The sequence below is a fragment of the Polypterus senegalus genome, chromosome 7 (assembly GCF_016835505.1).
Source record: "Polypterus senegalus isolate Bchr_013 chromosome 7, ASM1683550v1, whole genome shotgun sequence".
Classification (NCBI taxonomy): Eukaryota; Metazoa; Chordata; class Cladistia; order Polypteriformes; family Polypteridae; genus Polypterus; species Polypterus senegalus.
The window spans coordinates 139,095,743-139,112,391 of NC_053160.1; the positions used below are offsets into that span (position 1 = coordinate 139,095,743).

A 16,649-nucleotide genomic window follows, 5' to 3' on the forward strand; every position below is an offset into this window, starting at 1 on the left:
TTGGGGGGATGAGTAAAGTATCTATCTATCTATCTATGAAACCGAGGATGGACTGAGCAATGAGTACACATAGCATGAAATGGTGCAAAAGTGCTTTATGCTTTTACTCTGTACAAAGTATTCAAAAAGCGCAGTGCAGTCTTTCTAATTAAATAATCCATAATTAAAACAAGTGTTCCATGGAGGCTAAAGTCACAATAAGCAATTGATAGATAATTCATCATAACAGGTCCTTGTCTCTTTCTCATTTATTTCTCCATCATTTCTTCCTTTTTGATCTCTCTATCCTGTCCTGCTCAGGCTTTTTTTAATACTTGAGCGGGCACAGGTGCCTAATTATGCTCCCCAGACTATCAATGAGGAACCGTTCATGCCTGTACATGAATAAGGGCTTCGTAAGTCCCCACATCAAGACCCCAGGACCGTTCATCCATGCTACCGCATATACTGTACCTACACCCCTCCGAGCTTGAGAACACAGTTTTTTAATCTTAAATTTGCATACAGATAAGGATCCCTAACATGTGTCATCACATACATTAATTGATACAATTTTTACATTATTAGTAGAATCTGCTATTTCAACCACTGCAAGCCTATTTTAAAATACTATTGAAAATATGCATTTTACTATTGTATTTTCACTGCTGTGATTCAATCTTGGAAAAATATTTAATAAAGAAAAATGTGATATCCATGTCTCTGACGAAGCTTCACAAACAGACCTGACTCTTGTTGCTTTTGCTTCTGTTTGCATTTCAGCTCTTTTTAGCAACTAATTCATATGTTCTATTAACAAATTGTAACCTCTATTCACAAAATTTTTTCTGTTTGCCCTGCAGGTGGAATGTTTTATTGATTTCTCTTTTTAGAGTGCATTGACCTTTGTGTCCATTCGTTAATATGTTGCTCAGTTGTATTAATGACAGTCATGGTGTAAGCAGTCTAAACAGAACAAATCAGATTTTCCCTTCCCTAGTAACAGCCTCAAGCTTCTCTTTTGGTTGTTTCATAATCCCCCATGTACAATGAACCACCAACTAGAAGCATTCAGAAAGTATCTTTACTGGATGCCCAGACTACTTTAATTCTGCTTGAACTGGCCCCTGATTATGTCTGCTTCAGGGTCATTCTAAACTGTCAATCTCTGCACATTATTGTACATAAATGACTCCAACAACTCTCTGGAGGAATGTCTTATTCCAAAATGGAGTCCTTTTTATCAGTACCCATTGAACGTCTTTTGATCAATCTCATAATTTCCATCTACACACTCATACAGAAAACCCAGAAGTACTTCAACAACAACAACAACATTTATTTATATAGCACATTTTCATACAAACAGTAGCTCAAAATGCTTTGCAAAGTACTTGCACAACTCATTTCGAAGCAGCTTTCTCCATCAACACTTTTTTTTCTTTAGAGAAGGAGATGACCTCAGATTTGATTATTTAAGTGAATCTTAGAACTGCAGAGAGAAAAATTTGTTACATGTGCATCTAACAGTTACTCAGAGTAATTCACTCAGTGTGCTTAATTCAAAATGACACCAGACCTCTATCTACATTTGTCAAGTTTTTTCATTGTTTCTGTGCATTTTCTCATATACCTTCTTAGCTTCCCAGTATTGTTTTCTTTGGCTGGTGATTTTCCTTTCTTTTAGGTATCCAAGATGGCAAAAGCTCTGTGATGTTACATACTGTAGTAGCAACTACTGCTGAGATTGATTTAGTGCAGTGTTTCTCAACCACTGGGTCAGGGTCTGCTGCTGGTGGGTGGCAAGTTCTTATTCTTTATAATGGTAGCGGGTTCCAGTGGGTCATGTTTGGTCATGACCTGGGCAGAATGCCTCTGTGATAGGCATTGCCACACAATAACTTTTCACTCCCAGCTCCCCCAATCCCACCCACCCCCTTATATGTGAAGAAGTATTTAGCAACATCAAAAATGCAATGCAGGAAAGGATTATTTCCAGCTACACATTCTAAAAACCATGGACATTGTAGATATTGTCTTAATATGTCTCCTTAATATTTTGTAGAGTGTATGGGATTATGTCTCAAGATTGGTAGCCTGAGAAAAATGTGGATAAGAAGGTGTGTTCACGTTCCTAAATGATTGCACTACTTGGCTTCCTTTTGAATGCTTGTGCTGGGGTACTAGAATGAAGACTGTGGCTAAAAGAGTTATTACAATCGTAAATGAACAGGCCAGAATCTGCAATGACCTCATTTGCTATTAGCTTAAATTAGTTATGAGCCTTAAATTCAATCCACAATATCATTGGTGGTGGCAATGTAATTCTCTGAGCTGTGTCTTCATAATGCATGTAGCATCTCTTCTACTACTATGGCAACATATGAATCCTTCTTTCAGCAAGATATTGTTTTACTCTATATAACCTGACTAGGAAAGTCTTGGAATTTTCCAAAGACCATAATAGTGAATTGAGCTTAATACTATGCCTGAACAGCTACCAGGTGTCAATCTTTTTGAGTGTATATGGGATTAAATAAAATGAGTTATTTACAGTAGAAATCTATCACTTGCTAATTTACAACAATTATGAAACATGATGAACCTGAATCCATATCTCAGTGCAGCACTTTCGACATTGTCTTCTTTCAGTGAACCAGTGAATTTAGGCTATTTTCAGGTTGACTGAGGACCAACTCTGTATTAATGTAAGTGTGTATATAAATAATAATGTGAAGTGCACTAAACTAAGGCCATTTGGCCATGGGAGAGAAGAAGGTTTAAGTCAAAGTCTGTCTAGCCAAGGCCATCACTGAAAATGTAAAACAAGGTACTTGATCTAATGTACACAATTATAATGAAATGATGCTGTGTCCTTCACTGTTAATGCTTTTGTCCACTATTACGTCCTGTTTCAAAGCCAGGAAAGACACCTTTGTCAAAATGACAGCAATTCCCAAAATATTGTAACTGAAGGACACCAACAAAAGGTTTCAATGATAGCCACATTTTGGAAGAATAAATATAAACAGTGATACCAGCAGCTTTAACAGGGACATTATCCTAAAAACCTGTTATTGCGCTTTGAAAAAATTGCTGTGTAGTGTAGAAAGTCAACTTATTTCAAAACTAAATCAATATGTTTTTTTGACAAATATGCAATGATCTGAATATATATATTTTTTTCTTGCAGGCTGTCAACTTCTGGCAAGTACTGGTGATGAATGATGAGCACACAGAACGACGATATTTAATTTTTTTCACCCTCAGTTGGGGACTTCCTGCCTTCATTATCGCATTGTTGGTCATAGTTCTCAGAGGTGCCTACCACTGGAATATTAGTGACATCTATGGGCTCATATATGGCGATATGTAAGTCAGCTTTTTTCTGAAATTATAAAATTTATCATTATTCAGATCAATTCTTCTATCAAACTTACTGATTTCAATCTTGAATATTATTAGCAATTGGAAATAAATACATTCTCTATGTGTTATAATGATAAATTTGTTTTCTCAACAAATGCTTTGAAAACAAGTTTAAGTTTAAATAACTAACCAACGACATGATAAATGTGAGTAAAATTTGGTTGATAAAAAATGACCGTCTTTTAATTTGCAGTTTATTCAAAACTGCGTTTTGCAATAAACCCTACGCAACAGTGAAGTAATTTCTTGCAAAGATATGCCACAAGTTATTTTAAGTTTAACACACTACATCATTAAAACCTATAGTACTACAGGTAGAATGATAATATACGATGTGAAACACAAAAATAACCGGATTGGTAAAAAAAATATTTATTGATGAATTTCAGCACTCTAAACATTGTCACCTTCTATACGGACTTTTCTCATGTGAAGTTCTTTGTGCAAAATGCATCAAACTGATTCCCTATCAATACCAGCCAACTCTGAAGTAACACCTAGGCAACGATCATTTCAAACAATCTGATTCACCATTTTGATGTTTTCACCCATCCAAGATGAACGTGGGCAACCTGGGCATTGAACGTCTTCCACATTTTCTTGTCCTTGCTTGAAACGTTTATGCCACTCAAAAATTTTAATGCAAAACAAAGTGTTATCCGTACACTGTTTTGCGAGAAATTTGATGTTGATTCCTTGTTCGAATTTTTCACCCGACATTATCACGGCATTTTGTGTAGCGATTGTTGTGCATATACTGACTTGGCTATTCACAGGATATACTTAGCCAGTTGGTCGTTTGAGAGGGCGTGTAGGAGGGGCTATAGTTCTATGATTTACGTCCGGCCAACCTCCAGACCGTTTTCCAGGAAAGCCCCAAGCCCAATCTGGTTATTTTTATGTCTCACCTCGTACATGTAAAGCAATCTACATAATGTTTTATTGTTTTTTATTTGATGTGCTGCTTCCACTTGGCCTCAGAGCACCAAGTTTAATATCTGTCTTATTCTGGGGAAAGTTTACACATTCTACCTGTGTCTATGTACTCCAACTTTCCACCTCATTCCAACAGGCCTGTTGTCATAGGTTGATGGAGTTTTCTTGAGGGTGCCCTGTAATGGACTGGTGTCTCATCCAGTGTTAATTCCTGACTTGTTGCTGTTGCCTTTAGGATACCTTCTATAAATGTAAGAAGGGGTTTTAAATGGACGAAAGCATATTCTAATTTACAAAGTCTAATTCTTTAGTTCATGTAGCATGTCTGTTTTTGATCAACATCATTACTTTTAATGAATCATCCACCTTTAGTGAGGTCAAATAAGGAAATTTGTAGGTTCTACTGAAACATTTTTTTACCATATGTAATCCATGCAGGCAATTTAGAAGGATTAGATGTTCATGTTCTACAACATTAAATCATAGTGGATTGACTTAATCAGCAGAAAAATGTCAAAGTAAAAACAAATCTCTGCAAAAAATATCTAAATTAATTACAAATATAAAACACAAAATAATTAATTGCACAACCTTGCATCTGTGTGGACAGGTCTCTCTCTCTATCATTTTCCCACATTCGTCTTTGCAAGACTGTTCAAGCTCTGTCTAGTTGCATGGGGATTGTGAGTGAGCAATATTTTTCAAGTCAAGCCACAAATGTGGAGTTGGATTAAGATCTGGACTCTTACTCTGCCTGAAAACAAATCTCTCAGGTTGCGGGCATCCTTAAGTCTGCATCAGGCTTTCCTCCAGTTGCCAGCTTGTTAATCAACTTGCACCCTGGGCTGCTGGGATTCTCTAAGCTGTGGTCTCCTATATCTTGAATTTGATTAAGTGGGTATTAGAATGTTATATTACACAAACTATGGAGATTGTATTTTCTTCCTTGTTACCCATTTAAATATGTAGTTTTATATTTTTGATTATCTGCAAATGCTTTACCAAATATAAGGTTTAAGGTTTCTTTATTTAGTCATGTTTACACGAGAAAACAAGAAATTTGCATTCTCAGTTGCATCTAATTACAGACAGAATGAAATAAAACAGACAAATAGAAATAAGAAAGGTTAAGCTAAAGCATTAGACAATAATAATAATACATATTTACACCAAAAAAAAAAATATATATATATATCAAAACCTTAATCATTATCTCCAATATTTCTTATTGAAAAGTCGTATGGAATAAAGGAAGAAAGGAGTTTCTGGAGCCATTTGTGTGGGTTTTCAAAGCGACTATCCTTCCTGATTTACTGAACTTTAGTTCTACATGTAATGGATGACTGTCATCAGTTGAGATGATTTCCAGTTTCTTTAACATTGCCCTCTGACACACACTAGTCAAATCATCTACATCAACCCCAATAACTTTAGCTGCATACTACATAATCTGCTGGAGCTTTTTGGAGTTTTGATTTGTCAGACTATTAAACCAGGCAATGAAACTGAAAGTGATCACAGACTGGATCAGACTGCAATAAAAGGACAACATGAGGTCCTTGTCTACTTTAAATAGTTTGAGTTTATGGAGGAGAAATAAGCGTAGGCAAGTTCCTAAGTATTTATATTCAGTCACTATTTCTACCTGCTCCCCCAGAACTACAATAGGTGAACATACAGATTTCTGTCTCTTAAAATCAAATATAATTTCTTTGTTCTTTTTTACATTCAGAGTGAGAGAGTTTTCATTGCACCAGTTTACCATACAGTCCACTTGATTTAGATAGTGGCTTTCATCCTCCCCAGATATGCGTCCTATGAGCATGGTTTCATCAGCATACTTGATAATGGAGCAGTGGTCATTGTTCTGTCTCAGGTCACTTGTGTACAGAAATGTTAGATATTTCTTTAAGTTTTCCGGTTGTTACTTCTCACCACAGAGTTGGTCCATGATTAATTGTTTTTTATAATTATTTTTACATTTCTATTTCATTTAAACTGCGGTGGGCTTGTGCCCTGCCCAGGGTTTGTTTCCTGCCTTGGCTGAGATTGGCTCCAGCAGACCCCCATGACCCTGTTTTAAGATATAGCGGGTTGGATAATGAATGGATGGATTGATATTTCATTTAAACTTCATGTAACATGATAACAGTACATCACAGACATCAAGCAATATTTATATGCACAAAAGAGGAAACAGGCAGCTCCTGCTTGTTCTGTAGTTAATATCTTTTCTTTTCTGTGACTCTTTTAGCAGTTTGTACACAGTGACATTTTCAAAGTAGTACTGTTAGCATTTTAGGATTTAAAACATTGGAGTAAAGTTCAATCAGCTAAAAATAGTTCACTTCAATATCTATGCACTTAAAATGAAAACTGCTTTGGATGGAAAGTATACAACAGAGCTGAATAAAGTGCTGACTTTGTGTCAAACTTAAACACGAACTGATTATACAGGGAACAAAAGTCATTCTCTATTTTTAGCTTAAGATAGGGATAGGGTTATTATTTTAAATTAAAAGCTATTTTTAAAATTTTGTGAATGTTCATATTTTTTCAGATATTAACTATAAAATACACTGTATAAATCAAAATAAAAAGTTGGCTATTTTCACTGATATACTACAGTTTCTTTCTTATCACAGAATGGGAATAAACAAAGAAATCAAAGTGATTATAAGAAAGAGTCACTTATTAAGATGATGGTTCTAACAGAAAACTTGCAGTCACAGAAATTAGTTTAGGAAGCCCTTATTTTTTATACATTATGTGATTTTTTTCATGAATTTAAGCCCAATTTGCAGTCAAAAATTTAAGCTTCATTGTCCACCATTTGACATGCAGTATAAAAGTGGTGCCCAGTTGCATTGTAAGACTGGACTGTCATACAATTGGAAGAATTTCTGTCATATCACAAATTTTTGTCATCTGTCTTGTATTGTGAGCAGCTCAAAAAACGATTTTCTGATGTTGTCATCAAAACTCCTGAAATTCATTATGCAGTGAAAATCATGAAACCCTTTCACTTCATCCATCTATATTATAACATGAAAATAAATAAATACCACGACTAAAAATAATAGTTACTTCAGCAGGTCGGCTGAGTGGCATACTGAATTTGATTTTGAAGAGAACAATTATATTAAGCCCTGTGGTGGGCTGGCGTCCTGCCCGGGGTTTGTTCCTCACTTGCGCCCTGTGCTGGCTGGGATTGGCTCCAGCTCACCCCCGTGACCCAGTGTTAGAATATAGTAGGTTGGATAATTACTGACTGACTGACAATTATATTAAGAAATGCTTGGTATTGTATTTCAGTATGTTGTAATATAGGGGTTAGATATTGTATATTATTGTATATTGCCGTTGTCATCCTCATTTTTATCTTTTTGATTTTGACAAGCTATCATATGTCAACATACATAGAACTAAATGGCCAATATAAAAAAAAAGTATCTTACTAAATGATTACTGGAGGAACCCAACATAAACACACATAGAGGTAAATTATATAGATTACACAAACTTCTAATTTAAAATAGTCAGACTATATTGTCCATGCCTTCCCAACCATCTGTCTGTCCAGCTAATCTTTTTCTTTTCTTTGTGTTTTCAAACCACAGTACAGCAGGAGTCAGCAGCCCAGTTCTTTTGTTTATTGACATTTTTTTTAGTTTTGAATAGTTAAAATTAATTACAAAATGTGAAAGGGTTAAATTGTCTTTTGGAGTCATATACACGTATAGTCTGAGCACCCACATCATGGCATGTCAATCAGACCAAACATGCTTGTACACATTGAGTATTTACATATACGATTGCTGACTCAATCATTCAGTGTGAGTACTCGCTTTGACCACAGTTTCTAAAAATCACAGTGTATAGTCAGCCTTAGGGTACCAGAGTTTTGCTGCCCTATCACTAAACACTGTATTTTGCAGAGGGACCATGCTCACAGGCTCCCTTGTCATAACCACAGCTAACAGCAGCACTCTCGTGTTTCTACTGAATTCACATCAGTATTGGAAAAATAAAACACTACAACATTACAGAAAAATAGCACTTACTTTCATTTTAGCTTTATTTTAGCAGACATGTAATGCTGAATTAACTTCTTGAATTATCAAAACAGAGGAAGGCAGCCCCTGATCAGAACAAAAGTCTCTAGGACACTTTAGTGAAGATAGGAATAGTCATGTACGTTACTCTTAATCTACAGTATATACTCCCAAGCTGTCTCCACATGGCTTGATTTGAAAGAAAATATCCCAGGGCTGGTTGGCAATGCTGATTTCAATAGGACAACACTCAAATGTTAAACCATAGTGACAACGGCAGCAGCAGGTGAGATAACTGCTCTTTTTATCATTCATCAGACAAGCAGCAGCCTGGTGTGCTCACAGAGATGGAAATATGCTAATCACAGTCCCTTGGCACCAGCATCTGTGCAGAAAAAATAAGGCCACTGCACTTCATTGTGGCATGTTACCCTGTAAAGTGCAGCTAGTAGTGCAAATATTGGTTGGTTTGCAGATTGGGATGAATCAATAGAACACGATGACTGACGTGATATAAATATCATAAAAGCAGGGAAACAGATGGTCATGCTACATAAGAAGATCAGCAAGAACAATCAAAGGTATCAAATAGTAAAATAAAGGCAGTATTCAGAAAATAGAAAAGGTCAAAAATAAATGAAAGTGCTTGAAGTGGGCACTTTGCATTAGCATTGTGGTTCCTGACTTTATGAAGGCCTCTTTCCAAGTTCCTTGGTGATTCTTTGTCTTTTTTTTTTTACTTGCTCCCTTCTGTCATGTGACAATAGGACCCAACAAACTGCAGGCAAAAAGAACTGTAAAAGGTCCTTAACCCATCAGCAGGACCAGTATCTGCTCCTTTGGGCAAGGAGGAACATAATGAGCACTACCAGAGCCCAATAAAATGACCTCCAGCAGGCCACTGGTGTGAATGTTTCTGACCAAACAATCAGAAACAGACTTCATGAGGGTTGCCACTAGTGTGCCCTGTGCTCACTGCCCAGCACAGTGGAGCTCAATTGGCATTTGCCATAGTATACCAGAATTGGCAGGTCCACCACTGGCACCCTGTGCTTTTCACAGATGAGAGCAGGTTCACCCTGATCACATATGACAGATGTGAAAGGGTCTGGAGAAGCCGTGGAGAACATTATGCTGCCTGTAGCATCATTCAGCATGACCTGTTTGGTGGTGGGTCAGTGATGGGCTGGGGAGGCATATCCATGGAGGGACCCACAGACCTCTACAGGCTAGACAACTACACCTTGACTGCCAGTAGGTATCGGGATGAAATCCTTGGACCCATTTTCAGACCCTGTGCTGGTGCAGTGGGTCCTGGGTTCCTCCTGGTGCACATCAATGCCTGACTGGCCCCGACACTCACCTGACCTGCATGCAATAGAACACCTCTGGGACATTATGTTTCAGTCCATGCGATGCCGCCAGGTTACACCTCAGACTGTCCAGGATCTCAGTGATGCCCTCATCCAGATCTAGGAGGAGATTCCCCAGGACACCATCCGTCATTTCATTAGGAGCATGCCCTGATGCTGTCAGGCATGCATACAAGCAGATGGGGGCCATACAAACTACTTAGTACAATTTTGAGTTGCTGCAATGAAATTTCAGTGAAATGGACTAGCCTGATTTTTAGCCCTCTGTAGGTTGATAATTTTCATTTCCATCAAACGATGTGGCATCCTTTCATTCCTAACACATTACCCAGTCTACTGTATATCATTATACTATAGATATCCAGCATGATTTTTTTTTCCAATTGAGATCTGATGTGTTTTCAAAGTGTTTCTTTAATTTTTTGAGCATTTTATTATTCAACACAATCATTTTACTGTACTCCTCTTTTCTGTTTATTATCTAAAGCACTTATCAATATTGGAGCATCTATTAGAACATTTTGTATTGTTCATAAAGAGGACAATGATTGGAGAGGTATGCTGCCACTTAAATAATGTCCACTTTACAAGGTATTAAAGAAGAACTGAAGTTTCATTATTGGACCAAAGGGACTCAACATTCTGACATCTAGAGAAAATTCAAGAAAGATAAATTCAAAGCATTGAATGAATGACCTCCTTGATATGGTAATTGTATTTAACATGCCAGCAAAAGTGTTCAGTTTTTTCCAGAAATAAAATTCCCCTCTATCCACAAATTACTAAACTCGCTTAATCCAGTTTAGAGTCAAAGGGACTGGCAGCACTGCATGCAAAGCTGGTTAACCATTGCTGGTCTGGGGGGCAGTTTATATGGTACCTTTATGTACACAATTCCATGCATTCATACAGAGCCATTATGGAGATGCTAGTTAACCAAACTCACAAAGCCAGAACAAACTCGTTCAGACACAGGGAGAACATGAAAACCTCACCCAGTGGTGACTCGGTCAATATTCACAACCAGCATTCTGTATCTGTGAAACAGCATTGCTAACCACTATACCACTGTGTTGCTCACAGTATGATCTTTCATAATTGGTATGTGTAGTGCCTATAAAATATATTCAACCCCTTGTATTATTTTTGATACAAAACATCGAATTGCAGACAATTTAATCTCACTTTTTTGACACCGATCAACAGAAAAATACTTTTTAATGTTTAAGTAAAAATAGATCTCTGCAAAGTTGTCTAAATTAATTACAAATACAAACTAGAAAATAATGGCTATATAGGCATTGTATAAGTTTTAGTGATCAACGATGAGTGAAAAGTTTTCAAATATGAACTTTTGGCTTTCTTGTTTTAAAATAGGTTCAACCATAAGGTAATGAAAATTCATTAGCAAGATGCATTCAAGCATGTCAAACAGCTTATGAAATTATTGCAGATTTTGAAATTCATATATTAAGCAGGAAACATTTTCTGTAAGAGCTTTTGGCAGTTTATTTAAATAAAAAAAACAAGTTTTGATTAGCTGCATAAAATGTGTCTTTTACTGGTTTATGTCCAATAGCAAACAATCATATAATAAATTTAGTCTTTTATGATTCTAACTTTCAAATATAATTTGGTTAGTAATGCTTATTTCTAAAAGGTTACAAACCATATCAGTTGCATTGGCGGAAGAGCTTCAGTGAGGGTCAAAAAGTTCATGCCCTGCTATTTGTATGAACAACATATCTGATGTTGAAACATATGCCTGTGGTATGCACGTGTGGTCAGTAATAAATCAATTTCAAAGTGTCTGCTGGTTCTTCAAAGGGCATCAGACCCTGACCTATCATCTTACTAATACATGTTTGTTTTCTTTGACTTCAAAGTTTACTAATGTTTCCAATGTTAGCTGCCTAAAGATTCTGAAGAATACAAAAATGCTTGACTTATATTTACATGAATATTCATATAATAAAAATAATAATAATAATAATTATTATTATTATTGTTATTGTTATAATTATTATAAATATTATTCATGTATATTTTATGTATATATTGTGAGGTGTTTTGTGTATTAATTGAATTGTACTGTTTTTATAAATAGATATCTAGTCAGAGTCTATCTAAAGGGAAATAACACAACCAAACATTCCTAAGCCCATTTAATCCAGTTCATGGTCTTGGGGGACTGGAGCCTAAGTGTGAAGTGGGAACTACCAAAATAGGATGCCAGTTCATTATAGGGCTCCTAATGGCAGTGTTCTACCTAAAATTAAATTGAATTAAAAGTGGATCTAAACACATTATGGATCGGTGCTAATACAGTATTTACTTTAACAATTGGCATCATTTTACAATTTATTTATTATTTTTTAAACAATAGTCTCAGTCCTGCACGGGCACTATCAATGTAATATTTTCACTTTCTTTTCTCATTGTGCTACACTTCTGTCTCCATAAAATATGCAAGTTACTGATTTTGAATTTGTGATGTGTGTGAGGGAGTACTAGTGTCTTTGTGTGCCCTGTGAGGGACCAGCAACCTGACCAGTATTGGTTTTTGCCAAATCCCTCAAACTGATGAGATTAGCACTCCATACAACAATGACATGGATTAAGGTTAAAAAGAGGAGCCTGTTCATGGATAAATGGCTGAATGGGGAAGAGATTTTTACAGTGATAAACATTAAACAAAACCAGGATAAGTCAAGAGATTTATTTAATGTAATATTTAATCATTTGGAAGTGAACAAGAATCTGTAATGTTATCAGACAGGGTAAATTTTATTATAAGGAGATACATATTCTACTGTCTTTTTCTTCTTGTAAAGCTTTTCCTACTTTCATGTAGGGTTGCTATACTTGACTGGGCTAATCTATTTTTGTCTGTTGTACACTTCCTTGCCAAACACCCCTTTCACCTTAGACCCCTCTTCACAAAGTCCATCCACTTTCTTTTTTGGTCATCCAGTTCTCCTCTGTCTTCACACCTCCATATGCATGATTCTTCTCCCCACACATTGTTTACTTTTATTCTCATGACATGCATACATTACTTTAACCTTCTTTCCTGTATTTTCTTTGAGATTTCCCCAACTCTAACTGAACCTCAGATTATGTCATTCCTGATCTTATTGAGCTTTGTTAACCTGCACATCTGTCTAAATGTCCTAATTTCAGTGCCTTCCAGGTTTCTGATCCATACATCAATGCTGGTCTGATCACTGTTTTATACACTTTACCCTTCACTCTTCCACTTCTTAGGTTACATAAAATTCCTGATACCCTTTTCCAATTTTTCCAACCTGATTGAATACTATTGTTTATTTCTATCATTTATTTCTTCACCTTTTGTTATTATCGATCTGAGATATTTGATCTTTTCCACCCTTTCTTCCTGAAGGTTAACATCTTCATCTTGTTCTTGTCTCTTAACTCAGGTATTCCTAATAGTCTAAGGCTAAGGCTGAACAATTGTTTTGGTCATATTTGGCCATTAGAAAATCCCGTTTTATAATCTTAGCACTCAAGGTCACCTTACAATAAAATTAAACAACTTTAGTAAAATTAAAACAAGAGAATGATAAATCAAAAAGCAATAATTAGCAAACAAACAAAGATACTGTAACTGGCAGTAACCGTGCAAAATTCACAATTGGTATGCCAGTTTGAAAAGATAGGTTTTTAGGGCAGTTTTAAAATGTGTTATTGAATCGAGCTGACGTATATGAGAGGGAAGAGAGTTCCCGAGTTGAGGAGCACTAGGAGAGACGCTCGAGCTTCCACAGCACAGAGTGTGATGTTTTGGTACAGAAAATGGAGCTGCAGATGAGGATCTGAGTGAGCTAGAGGAGTGTCAGTCTATAGCAGATCAGTGAGGTGGGGGAGGGGGACTTAAAATGTTAAGAACAGTATTTTGTATTGTATTCTGTGGTTAACAGAGAGCCAGTGAAGTTGAGAGAGAAATGTGTAATATGTTCAGTGGATTTAGAACAGGTTATTATCCTGGCAGCAGAATTTTGAAGAAGTTATAAGCAATGGATAAGTTTTTGTGGGATGCCAAATAGAATAGCATTACAGTAATCTATACGTGAGGTGACTAGGGCATTAACCAATACTTCAGTACTGCGTTGCGTAAAAACAGGACAAAGTCTAGAAATGTTTCGGAGATGGATGAAGGCAGTCTGAGAACTGTTACTTATATGGGAGGATAATTATTATAAGAATTATTATTATTATTATTATTTAATAATTGCCATTATTAGTGTAAATGGATATAAATAATTGCATTTAAATGATTCGCCAAAATCTGTTGTATGTGAACGATACTGTTTTAAACATTGTTTTTTTATCAGAAAACCCAGTTTCAACGTCTACCTGTATTAGTTTAAATGGCACTTTTCCCACTCGCAATAGGGCGGACACGCTGACGTATTGTGTCGAATGGGCAACACAGTGAATGCGGCGTCTATCTATATATGTGTATAGTTATGCCGCCACAGTTTGTGTGTGGTCATGTGACTGTATGGCTACGTCTGATTTGTGAAATGGAGCCTCTGTCTGGCAAAAGCGTATCTAATGGAAAAAAGTAACGATTCGAGTGTTGCCCAATGTAGTGGAGTAAGAGTAGCATTTCTTCTTCACAAATGTACTCAAGTAAAAGTAAAAAGTATGGTGCAGTAAAACTACTGTTATTACTCAATTAAATGTAACAGAGTAAATGTAACTTGTTACTACCCACCTCTATATGTATGTATGTATGTGTACATACAACTAAAATATATATATATATATACTAGCAAAATACCCACGCTTCGCAGCGGAGAAGTAGTGTGTTAAAGAATTAATTAATGAAAAAGAAAAGGAAACATTTTAAAAATAATGTAACATGATTGTCAATGTAATTGTTTTGTCACTGTTATGAGTGTTGCTGTCATCAAGGATTTGATTATCATTATTTCTTTCAATCAGGTTCATATTTGGAGGATGTGTTGTGTTTAAGTTACATTCCGTGTTTGTCAACCGTTGTAAAAATATCAGATTTCATTCATCGATTCCTTTCTTACTGCATCAATAAACAGCTCGTCTTCCTCTTTACTTGAGACATCACACACTACATGCACAGGTTTTATTTTACACTTTCTTCCTTTAGCTGGACATTGACTTTTTCCACCGTGTGCTTTTGTTTCCACAGTAGCTGCACTTATGAATATGCTTGTATGCGTCATTCGCTTCATATTCTTTTGCTGCCTTCTCAATTGTGTAATGCTTTTTTGTTCAGCGCTCTTTGGAGCTCTTGCTTTTTGTCTGCGTACTACGTTCACAGTCAGTTCACGTGAGCCGCTCGGAGTATATGTATTGAAGGTTCTCACCTGTGCTTGCGCTATCTTGTGCGATGTCCACGGCTTTATTTAATGTTAGCTAAGACCCTGGCACTTAAAAGTCTCTCTTGCAGTTTTGCTGAGTTTGTGCCAAACACCACCCTGACCATCTCATCTTCGTCTGAATATTTAGCAGCAGAGTGTTTCTATTGGATTGCCGCTGACGGACGGCCTTATATGGGCAGGTACTCAATTACGTTTGAGGTGTGACGATGAGGGATGCAACTCCGCCCCACACGACGACCGAGCTGCAGGCTATGGCCGGTATATATGTACATAAGTAGGTTCCAGTTATGACAGTTACGTGTAGAATTTCGAAATGAAAACTGCCTAACTTTTGTAAGTAAGCTGTAAGGAATGAGCCTGCCAAATTTCAGCCTTCTACCTACACGGGAAGTTGGAGAATTAGTGAGTGAGTAAGTGAGTGAGTGAGTGAGGGCTTTGCCTTTTATTAGTATAGATAGATATATATATATATATATATATAAAACTAAATATACATATACTGTATATATACAACTATAAAACAAAATATATATATATATATATATTCATACAACTAAAGTCTACAAAGTTTTTTTGTTTTGATAACCAACTTAGAGATTCTGTGACTGTTTGCTTGAATTCAGGGATATTCATTTTCTTGCTGAAGAATAACAGACATCCAGGCCTACAGCTAGAAAAGTGTAATGTAAAAAATTCTTATCATTATGACCTCTAGCCAAACAATCTATCTAACTCCTTTTAAAGGGACAAGACCGGAAGAGTCATGGCTTGAGGGGTGATCTGGAAGTGAAGTCATTAGTCCTTTGTGGCCTCCTCATCCATTCTTTGCCTGGAAAAGGAAGAGAGGTTAGCACCCATACTTCAGCATAAGTTGTCCCAGGTGTGTTTTTTTGTGCAGAGCCCCCAACACACTTAATCAACACACTTATCAACCTACATATTTAGATTTGTGTGTTTTTGTGTACTCATTTATTTCTCTTCATCATCCAGCATGTGCTCCGGTAATTTTAAGATGTGAAAATCAACTTCAGTTTGTCACAGACATGCATAGAAACAAACACACATACAGACAACATGCTAAAATCAACTTTTTTTTAAATTTGAAAATTAGAATATAAAATTATCTCATTAGTAAATTTCTGACACCATCACCAAAATTCTATTTACATGGAAGTAAAAAGTAATCAATATGACAAAACAAGATGCAATCAATATGTTAAATAAGCCCAAACAAGGCCCCTCACCTGCTTCTCCCATCCCATCCCATGCCCTGTGCCATACCATGAGGAATCAAAGCAGCACCAACTGACTGCAACATTACATTTAACAAAGGAGTGACTGCCTCGTAAGTCTCTGTACATTAGACACTTTGGAAGCAGAAGAATGTCAGTTGAGAATGTAGTCACTTGATGTTTCATTACTTTGTGAGGCAGTGAACTCAAAAAGAATCAGGTTCTAAAATGCAGAAAGCCACTTCTTCAGCATAA

At 36.3% G+C, this 16,649-nt stretch overlaps 1 protein-coding gene across 1 annotated transcript in view; it reads left to right on the forward strand.

The window, feature by feature from the left end:
• The window catches only part of adgrv1 (adhesion G protein-coupled receptor V1), a 669,968-nt gene that overhangs the window by 523,542 nt on the left and 129,777 nt on the right, over positions 1–16,649 (forward strand). Inside the window, exon 85 of the mRNA XM_039759338.1 lies at positions 3,173–3,351. Within this exon, the coding sequence (XP_039615272.1) occupies positions 3,173–3,351 (179 nt within the window). The remainder of the gene's footprint in view (positions 1–3,172; positions 3,352–16,649) is intronic.